We start from the raw sequence: 10730 nt of genomic DNA, 5'->3' as shown, positions 1-10730 counted from the left end.
CATGGTGGGTGGGGGTGAGTTGGCAGAGAGAAGGAGGAGAGCCCATGAGGCTCCACTGGCTGCCCGCACCCCTTCTCTCCAAGCCCAGCTTCATTGGCGCTTCCAGACCCAGTGAGCAGCTCCTTGTCCGCTGACCCCAGGTGCCTCTCATCACAGCCCAGCTCGGTGAGCACCATGGACGAGTGCTGTTCTGCGTTCGAAGCCATTTCCCAACAAGCTGAGCAGGAAAATGCAAAGGCTCCAATGCAAACACCTGTGGAAGGAAGGTTTCCGGGATGCAGGGGTGGTTGTGTCATGGGAGGAAACACACTACGGGCTTTCCCTGGAGGAGAATCGGTCTGGGAATGAGGCCTTTGAAAGAGGCCCTGAGAAAAGAAAGTCCCTGCGAGTCAGCTGCCCACACGAGACCCAAAACACGTCCAGATTCCGGAGGAAGCAAGCCACTGACTGCTGATGCTCAGTGGCAGCCAGATCTGCATGGACTTTCCCCAGCAGCACCTGGACACAGTGACTACTACTCAAAAGGGGCATGTTCCCTAAGGGCATCATGTCACCTCTCCCTGAGGGCACCATAGTACTGACTGAATGCGACCTGGATCACACAGCAACAAAGCCTTGGCTGGGTCCAAGGGTCCAGACTGAAGAGAAAGCATTTCTTACTATCGGATAAACACTAACGGCTAACTGCAAGGTCGGGTGTACCAACTCACCAGCCACTCTCAGAAACCCTATACAGGGTTGCTGTGGGTCAGAACCAACTCCTCAGCACACAACAAATCCCAAATGTAGCCCTATACTTGTATGTTCTGCATAACAAAAACATTCCTGAGAAGACTGAAAATGCCCACAGGGGCTCCAGTGCCCACCCTGGTTCTCTCTGGAAAGTTGGCACCAAAAGGAACGCTAGTGGTGCGAAGTTAAGCTTTCAGCTGCTAACTAAAGGTTGGCAGTTCAAACCAACCCACCGGTTCCTCAGGAACAAAACCTGGAGATGAGCTCCCATAGACTGGTGGTGGTGGTGTGCCACCGAGTCAGTTTCAACACCTAACAACCCTGTTTAGGGCTTCCGAGGCTGTAAAACTTCATAGAAGCAGAAATCGCCTTTCTCCTGCGGAGCAACTGGCAGATTCGAACCACTGACTTTACAGTTAGCAGCCCAGCTTGTAATCCACTATGCTACCAAATCTCCTTCCCATAAAGACTACATACAGCCTAGAAAACCCTACAGAGTCCGAAGCAACTAGATGGCTAACAACAACAACAACAACAACAAAGGCAGCACACCAAGGAGTCTCCCAGACCTGTGGGTGCCTTCGCTTGGCTCTCTCGGTCCCTCTCACAGCCCGTGTGGGGTCCTGGGCTTCTTGGAGACGGGGACAAGCACCGAGCAAAGCCCCGGTCACCATGGGAGACAGAATCTCTCCAACTGGTAAAGCTATCTGCAGAATGGGGGTCTTGGGCAGCAGCCATAAGGGCTTTGTCACAGTTCAGGGCACAGTTTGGTGGGGAGGTGGGGCCACTGAGCTTGCCTCAGACCTGCCAGCAGGACCAGCTACCAGCTGTGTGCCCAGCCACCACCAGGCTGGCCAGATACCTTCCTCCCTCCTGGTGGTTTCTGTCCTCAGAGGCACTGCCCAGAAGGGGATCCTGTTCTCCTCCTGCTGGCTGAGAACTCCACTGCCCGGGGGACCCCACTGTGCTGATCTTTAACTGTGTTGTGACCTGGGGCCTTTTTATCCACCCCAAACCCGCCCCTCCCCCCAGCTCCCCTCTATCTGTCTTTGCTGCGTTCACCTTCCCTCCTCGGCCTCCTGGCTGCAGCCCTTGAAGGTTACCAGGGAGGGACAGGCTCTTGCTGGTACCCATGCAGTTTGAGGGATGCTGATGCAGAGTTCTGCCCTGGCCAGATGAGAGCCAGTGGATAGACGATTTGAAGTGGGGTCAGTAGGAACAAATTCTCGCAGAGCCCGCCGGTGGCTCTGGGCTCCCACTTTACCATCACTGCCCCCCTCCCAGGGCGCCTCTCTCGGACTGCTGGAATCCAGAGCATCCTAGAGAAGTGAGAAGCAGGTCGCAGGTCTGGGGCACAGCTGTCATCCTCATTAAAATTCTTCTTAAAACCCTCCTGAGAGGGCCCCGGGAGAAGATAAACTACCGAGAGAGGCCTTCAAGGACACTGCTTTATTGATGTAATGAACTTCAGAACATCTTTCTTACATTAGAAAGGGGGCTCCGTCTTAGAACAAGGAGCTAACCTGTGACTGGAACACCGGCCCCTCTCAGTGGCCATCTAAATCTGTACACAGAAAAAAGTTTCTTAGTGAATTTCTCTGGTTTAGCTGGGCCAGAGAAAGTGTCTACAAAAAGTGGGTTTCATTAAGGCAACATCTGCTTTTCCAAATATAAAATACAGATAGACTTAGATAGTTGTTTCTGCCTTATAGGATATTGTTGTTGTTGTTGTTGTCAGGTGTCATTGAGTTGGTACTGACTCATAGCGACCCTACGCACAGCAGAATGAAACATTGCCTGATCCTGAGCCAACCTCACTACAGTTGCCATGCTTGAGTCCATTGATGCTGCCACTTGGCCAATCCATCTCATTGGGGATCTTCCTCTTTTTCTCCGACCCTCCATCTTACCAAACATGATAGCCTTCTCCAGAGAGTGGGTCCCTCCTGACAATATGTCCCAAGTATGAGAGACGAAGTTTGGCCATCCTCCAAGGAGCACTCTGGCTGCACTTCTTCCAACACAGATCTGTTTGTTCTTTTGGTAGCCCATGGCACTTTCAATATTCTCCTCCAACACCGTAACTGAAATGCGTCAATTCTTCTACGGTCTTCCTTATTTACTGTCCAACTTTCACATGCATGAGGTTATTAAAAATACCATGGCTTGGGTCAGGCTCACCTTAGTCCTCAAGCTGACATCTTTGCCCTTCAACACGTTAAAAAGGTCTTGTGCAATAGATTTGCCTAATGCAATACGTTGTTTGATTTCTTGACTGCTGCTTCCATGAGTGTTGATACTTGATCCAAGAAGAATGAAGTCCTTGACAACTTCAATCTTTTCTCCGTTCATAAGAATGTTGTTTATTGGTCCAGTGGTGAGGATTTTTGTTTTCTTGACATTGAGATGTATGTAATCCATACCGAAGGCTGTGCTGATTGGAAGAGATCTGTCTTTGTGCCCATTCCAAAGAGAGGTGACCCAATGGAATGCAGAAATCATTGGACAATCTCTTTGATATCCCATGCAAGTAAAGTGTTACTAAAGGTAATACAGAAATGGCTGCAAGCATACATTGACAGAGAACTTCCAGAGGTTCAAGCTGGATTCAGAAGAGGCCGTGAAACAAGGGATAGCATTGCTGATGTCCGATGGATCTTGGCTGAAAGCAGAGATTATCAGAAGGATGTTTACCTATGCTTTATTGACTATGCAAAGGCTTTCAATTGTGTGGATCATGACAAGCTATGGACAACGTTGTGAAGTATGAGTATTCCAGAACACTTAATTGTGCTCATGAAGAATCTGTACATGGATCCAGAGGCAGTTGTTCGAACAGAACATGGGAACACTGAATGGTTTAAAATTAAGAAAAGTGTGTGACAGGGTTGTATTCTTTCACCATACTTATTCAATCTGTATGCTGAGCAAATAATCCAAGAAACTGGGTTCTATGAAGAAAAACGTGGCATCAGGATTGGAGGAAGACTCATTAATAACCTGTGTGATATGCAGATAATATAACTTTGCTTGCTGAAAGTGAAGAGGACTTAAACTACTTACTGATGTAGGATATTAATGAACATAGTCATTATCCACAAACTAATTCGATTTTTTATTGGTGAAACCCAGGTTCTCTCTTTCTTTGGAGAGAGAGGGACGCTGAGCTGTAGAAAACTAGAACCTCTGTGCTATGGCCGAAAAGGTCTTTAAAGGATTCGTCCAAGCTCGGGGAAGATTAGCGGGAGCACAGGCCAAGCATGAAGAAGAATCTGTTTCCCGCCTGGGTTCCTGCCAGAACCCCCAGGGAGGGGCCCAGACACCTTCAATCCTCTTCTCAGAGGTGCTGACAGACAGGTAAGGGCGACGCTCTAAAGGCTAACGGTGAACCGTCAAGAGGTGGACCCTCGTCCATGCCCAGGCCCCGTGACACGTGCCTTCTGGACGCTTGGTGGGCAACGCAGGAGCGGCCTCCACCCGGGAAGACGCGCTGAGACTTGAGGGACCAGTGCACCGCGGACCGGCTTCAGGGGTTTGGAAGCGAGGTTCGGGACAAAACAGGATGCCGCCAGAGGTTCCAGACTCGGGTTGGGGAGCAACGGGCCGAGAAGTCGCGGGTTACAGTGGCGGTGGGGGGATGGGAAGGCAGGGGACGCTACGGGTAGGCGATGGGGCCGCTCCCTGGGGCCAAACCTTGATGCAGCGGAGTTCTAGGCGTCGCTGAATCGGTGCGCAGCCGAAGACTAGTATCTCCAACCGCGGACCGATCAAGCCAGGCCAGCGGTCAGAGCCGCAGCTTTCTCTGGGCTGGGAGGCTGCATCAACCGGGGCCGGAGGACTGGAACACGAACCCACGGGGCAAGACAGCCAGCGCGTTGGGGGCTGGAACTTCGACCAGCGGACTGTCCCACGCAGCGGCCACCCCGCGCCGCCCCGCCCCACCCGCCCTGCGGCCAATGGGCACCAGGGCTTAAGCGTCACGGCCGTGGCGATTGGATTGCGGCTCATGAAAGCGGCGCCGCTTTTTATAGGGCGTGGAGGGCGCGGGCGGCCACCGAGCCCTAGGAGTCGCACCGGGCGCTGCCCAGCCCCGCGCGCCCGCCTGGCCCGCGCCTCCCGCCCGCGCATGGCCCCGGCGTCGCTCGGCATGAACCCCGCTGGGCTCAGGGCGCGCGGTGGGGGCGGCGCGGGGCCCGGCGCGCTGCCCTTCAGTGTCGAGTCGCTGCTGGAGGCGGAGCGTGGGCCGGGCCCGGAGCCCGCAGAGTCCGCGGGGCCAGATGAGGAGAGGCCGCCGGGGGCCTGGTTCCCACCGGCCGCCCGCGCGTCCCCGTCACGTAAGTTCCCAGCTGCGCGGTCCCGGACACGAGAGGAGCCGTCGGTCCGGGCTGGGGGACCGGAGCGGGAACGATTTTCTAACTCTGTAAAGTAACTAACGTAGTCATTAACGCGCCCGGCCTGCGAGCGTAGGAAGAAGTCCTTGAGCCCTCGGGCGCGCACAGGACAGGCTCCTGCTCCCGCTGTCCGCGCGCAAACAGTTTGCAGGCGGGTACGCAGCTCAGATCCTCCAGGTTACTTGAATCGGGTCCGTTCCTGCCTGGGGAGCCCATTGCCCCCACCAGTCCTTGTGATGTTACTTCCTGGTCTCCAAGACCTTCCCTCTTTGTTCAGCCTCCTGGCACAGCGAGGGAGTTCAGTTCCTAGTGGCCCAGCGCGCCCTCCACCTTGGACTTCTTTCTCCCAAGTGGCCAGAGTTCCATCTTCTCACACCTCACGTTTCGTTTGAGGCGAGAACTCCGTGTCCTGAGTGGCCCACGCCGTCCCCCATACATCCCCCAAGTGGTTGCTTCTCCTACCCCAGTGGCTTGTGAGGTCTCCTGGCCTCCGGAGGCCACCGAGCCGGGCCTCGCAGCTGAACCGGCACTTCCAAGGGACACGAGGTACCCGGGACAAGGGCGCACGCTGCCGGGTCTAAATGTCCTTCTGTGTCTTTGCTCTCAGGCTCACGAAGCCCTCCACCCTGCACCCTCCGGAAACACAAGAACAACCGCAAACCACGAACGCCTTTCACCACCGCGCAGCTGTTGGCGCTGGAGCGCAAATTCCGCCACAAGCAGTACCTGTCCATCACTGAGCGAGCCGAGTTCTCCAGCAGCCTGCGCCTCACCGAGACACAGGTCAAGATTTGGTTCCAGAACCGCCGCGCCAAGGCCAAGCGACTGCAGGAGGCCGAACTGGAGAAGTTGAAGCTGGCTGCCAAGCCGCTGCCGTCCACGTTCGCCCTGCCCTTCACCCTGGGCGCCCACCTACAGGGTTCCCCGGCCACGTACGGCGGCGCGGCGGGCGCTCTGCCACCGTTGCCCGGGCTCTTCGCCGCACCGGTCACCACCTACGGCATGTACTACCTGTCCTAGGGCGCCTGGACCAGCGCGTGCTCCGCGGCCGGGCCGTAGGCCTCGGAGTCCCCCGGGGCCGTGGCGCAGGGCAGCGGGATGTTGGCCCGGCCCGGGAGACACCCGGCTTTGCAGTCTGAGAGATCTGCGCGACTGTCCTGCGGGCGAGCGGAGCTGCCCAGTGGAACCTCGAGGCATTTTATTATTTCTGTTGTTAATACTATATTATAGTTGATTCCTGAAGCTTATTTGTATCTTACAGATATTTTTTAACGATTTTCTAAATCCTGTTACTATCGGTTTACTGAAAAGCTGTGTACATAGTTCTGTACCGTGTCCCCTGAGGGACCCAATAACGCTTCCTATCTTATACAACGCAGCCAATAAAGTATTTTAAGGTGTGCCCCGCGGACCGACTTCCTGTTTTGACCTTACAGGTGTGAAGGGAATTTACTAGGTTGTTTTGAGGTACAGAAGTAATTAATGTAGGAACTAAGAATTTAGATTAACAGTTTGATGTCAAAACTGCGAAAAAGAAATTTACTAACTTCATTTTAACTAGTTCTGTAACCATCTAATCAACGGGAAACTTTATGTTTATTTTAGGGTTTTTTTTTTTTTTTGCAATTAACTGTTTTGACTGGAGAACGTTTAGCAAACAGGTAGCAAAAATGCTGCCACCCCGTGTGCTTTTGGCAGTCGAACCTGCTGCTGCCCCCTTGCCCTTGCCCCCCACCACCATCCCCGTGACTGCTCAGTGTGATGCCGGGAGGGAGCTTGGGCTAGGGTTGGGGACGAGCGCGCACCGTGCTGCCTCTCCACAGGGATGTCACCCACGACCGCACTGGAGTGCAGCGCTACCGGGTGCCTGGGCCAGGGAGGTGGAGGAATTGCCCGGTGCTGACGGCTCTGCGCCCCAGAGAGGCCCAACCGAACCTGGGAAGCCCGGTAGTCTCTAGGGGTCTTGGGTTCGTCTACACTACCTAGCCCTAACTCGCACGGGCTGATCAGGGGGCGATCTCCAAATCACGGACTTTAAACTGGGGGCCCTCTAAAGTACCTGTTGGCATGACAAGGTCCACTGGCCAGTTTCAAGCTTTAGTCACTCCCACCGAGTTTCAAATCGGATTGTGGGCTGTGAGCCTCACGGGAGTTGTCTCCTTGGGGGTGGGGAGTCGTCCCAGCCTGCGGCTGAACCTAACGCTGCACAATGGGCAACTCCTCCTCCCCTCCCCCTCTTCCACCTTGGAGCCGAGGAGGGCAGCAGGCGGTATCGATTGTGTGGACACAGGATCGAAATTCGACCCAGGGAGAGGATCCCGCCCCGAAGTGGATGATGGTCGCCGTTATTACAGATAGACTCAGCTCTTCATCTTGAATTCCAACGCCAGGAAGCTGCAAAGCTACACCTATCAGTACTCTCGGGATAGTCTCCCTGTTATTTCCTGGGACGATATTTAAAGAGACATGAACTCAGTTCCTGAAATTCCTGCATCTGATGAAGAGTGGAATTCCACAAAGTTGAGAGAGAGAAGTCTGATGCCTTTCCAGCTGCTCCTCGAAGAAACAGAGCTGCTGGCCTTCTGTGAGTACAAAGAATGCAATGCCTGTGTATAGGGAGGCCGGTAAGCACCCAGACACCTCACCTCCCAAAGCACCCCAATGCCTTTTCCAGATACCCCAGCCCCCAGCCCCAGAATACCCACCACCACCCAGAGCACTCTGACGCTCCTCCTCCCAAAGCACCCCAGTCCTCATGACCTCCTGCTCTTTAAGGTCAGATGAGTCTCATGCTCAGATTTCCCTCTCAAACCTGAGGTCCCTGGCAAGTCCACAAGTTCTACAGCCAAGGTGTTTGGTCTCAGTGGTTAGGAGAAATACTCCAAAACTCAAATGTGGCAATAAAACCAGTGTCTGTAGAAAGTGACGGTGGGCTCCCACTGCCCTCTGTGACCCTGTCTGTCCATTCCCCATGCCAACGTGGGTCTCACAGTGAATCAGGGCTCTTCACAAACATCCCACCTTCCCATATGCCCTCAAACCCCTGCGAAACAGACATAGGGGAGGGGGCACAGGAGCTCCTGAGACATCCACCTCTGAGGAACAGGAGATGACTGCCTTCAGAATCGTAGAGGTGGGGAGGGGCGTGTGGTTTTTCCCTGGTGACAGTTTCTGACCCTGAGACACGCCTGAAGGCCTTGTCAGTCCCCAACCCCACTGAGATGAGGGACACCGCTGTGGAAGCACCAAGGAGGGGATTCCAAGTTAACCATTGGCCCAGGGGAGGGAAGGGAGATTGGTTAGTTGAAGGAACTTGTCAAAAGCAAGAGAGTTGTAAACAGGATCTTGTGTGGCCACCTACAGGGACTGTCCCTGCGTCTGGAGACCTGCTGGTCCAGCCAAGACCAGCAGTCAGTGGACTTCAGACCACTAAGGATGCGGATGCCTCTTCTGACCGACCCTGGTGGACCCCCATCTCATTTAATGGTGACAGAAGGGACGGTGAGGTCTCCAGTGTCACTGACTCCCACTTTCTGGTGTGGATCATGCTGGGCTGCCTCCTGGGCGACATTAGTTCTCAGAGCCTTGCTTGTTATGTGAACTCACCTCTGCCCAGGCCTGGGCCATGTAGACCATGCAGAGGATGGGGCAGCTCAGGCAAGTCACAGTATTTCTGGAGGAAGGGATTGTGCAGCTAGCCTCACCCCCCCTTTTATTTGTTTATTTACCTATCTTGCCACCTACCTACTCCACATGTGCACTAATGTGGGACTGTCTTAATGCTATGAACTCCATTCCAACTCATAGTGACCCTGTATAGGGTTTCCAAGGAGCAGCTGGTGGGTTTGAACCACCAACCTTGTGGTTAACTATCCAGTGCTGATTCTACAGCGCCACATAAAGCGAAAGGGATGAGAGGTGAGAGGCTGGCTACTGGATATGGTATGTTTCATTTGAGACTTTCAAGTTGCTTCAGAAACAAAACTACTGGTGAAGACCCCAATGGTGACTAAGACCCCAAAGAGAATGGAGCTAGTATTATGTTTTATTATGGGGAAATACTGTGCATATACAGGAAAATAATCACACACATGTCACTCGGCTGTGATTCTGATTATGCTGAATCTGTAGATCAATTTGGGGAGCATGATCATTTTAACAAAGTTAAATTTTCTGATCCATGAATATGAGGTGTTATTCCAATTAGATGTTAAACTATTTCAGCAATGTTTTGTCACTTTTGTGGTGTAATGAATCACTTTTATATGGCCCTTCTAGCTGTGATATTGTAACTCCCGTTAAATGACTGACTGGGACTATGCAAATAAGATGTGTAAACTCTTGCTGGGATTGGTGGGGTATATGCAAATAAGGTGCCTGGGGCCCACCAAAAGGGATTGGTCAGTTTTGCCATCCTCTTAGGTTTAAAAGGAACCAATCTCAAAGGTTGGGGAAGGACCTCACTGCCACCAGGAAGAGCTGAGGGTGGAGTGCACCCTCTCCACCGGGTCTGCCTATACTGAGAACCTCCTAGACCCAGGAGACAGCTATCGCGACACTGGAGATGGTGAGAGAGTGAGGCACAGCTGGTACAGCCGAGTCCGAAGGCAGTAGAATCTGAATGTTGGTGTGAGCTGGCACAATAGGCTTTCTGGTCCACAGAGCCAGGTGGCTGCAGTGGGCTTGCCAACCCGCAGAGCTAAGAGCTGGGCCTTACTCAGCAGCAGAAGCCTTTGAGCGCACCCAAAGAACTATCCTGGTCGAGGACTGTCTCCTGAGTTGTTCCTGTACCTCTTCCTTCCAAGATCCTGATTCCGAATTGTAACTGTAGCGTAGTGGTTATGAATCAGGCTGCTTATCTCACAGTCAGCAGTTCGAAACTACCAGCGGTTCCATGGGAGAAAGATGAGGCTTTCTGCTCCCGTAAAGATTTACAGCCTCGGAAACCCTGTACAGGGTCGCTATGGGTCAGAACCGACTCCCTAGCACATAACAACAACAACATACTAAAACCCCTCACTGTGAGTATGGTAGGGGAGTTCTGTGTAGCCATGGCAACCAAGGATTGAACCCAGAAGAGCATTGAGTGCTGTGGGGCTGGGTCAGAATTGCTAACAAGCTTGGAGAGTGGAGGTCTGTCCGACCTAACAGGAATCAGCTTGGGGCTGAAGCTGGCACTCATTCTCTTGTCCCCTGAAGTTGGAACACCCCTGAGCTACTGTTTTAGACCTTCTCTTGTTAGTTTTTATTTGTAAGTTTTGTTTTGTTTTCTTTTTTGATGCTAGTAAATGAAACTGGTTTCTTAGTTTCCTTTTCAGATTGTTAATTGCAAGTGTGTGGCAATACAAATGAATATTTGTATATTGATCTGGTATCTTGCAGCCTTACTGAAATCATTTATTAGTTGTAAAAGGTTTTTAGTGAGTTCATTAGGAAAATCATAGAAACCTTTATTAAACAAAAATATCAAAATGTGAAGCGATTGTTTCTCAACATATCCTCCACCTAGGTCTGTATACTTCTGAAGGCTGGGTTTCCGTTGATCTAACCCTTCACTAATATGTTAGGGTAACGTTAGCACTGGACTGCTAACCACAGACTCACCAG

At 52.6% G+C, this 10730-nt stretch overlaps 1 protein-coding gene across 1 annotated transcript; it reads left to right on the top strand.

Moving 5' to 3' along the window:
- The first annotated feature begins 4858 nt into the window (after window positions 1–4858).
- Window positions 4859–6143, top strand: LOC102811013 (homeobox protein MSX-3-like). Its single transcript, XM_006867455.1, has 2 exons — window positions 4859–5066; window positions 5731–6143. Exons 1-2 carry the CDS (start codon window positions 4859–4861, stop codon window positions 6141–6143), a joined length of 621 nt encoding a protein of 206 aa, XP_006867517.1.
- Window positions 6144–10730: the final 4587 nt, after the last annotated feature.

The sequence above is a fragment of the Chrysochloris asiatica genome, unplaced genomic scaffold (assembly GCF_000296735.1).
Source record: "Chrysochloris asiatica unplaced genomic scaffold, ChrAsi1.0 scaffold00105, whole genome shotgun sequence".
NCBI lineage: Eukaryota > Metazoa > Chordata > Mammalia > Afrosoricida > Chrysochloridae > Chrysochloris > Chrysochloris asiatica.
The sequence above is the reverse complement of the archived record's forward strand: the minus strand, read 5'-3'. Positions and strand labels throughout refer to the sequence as shown.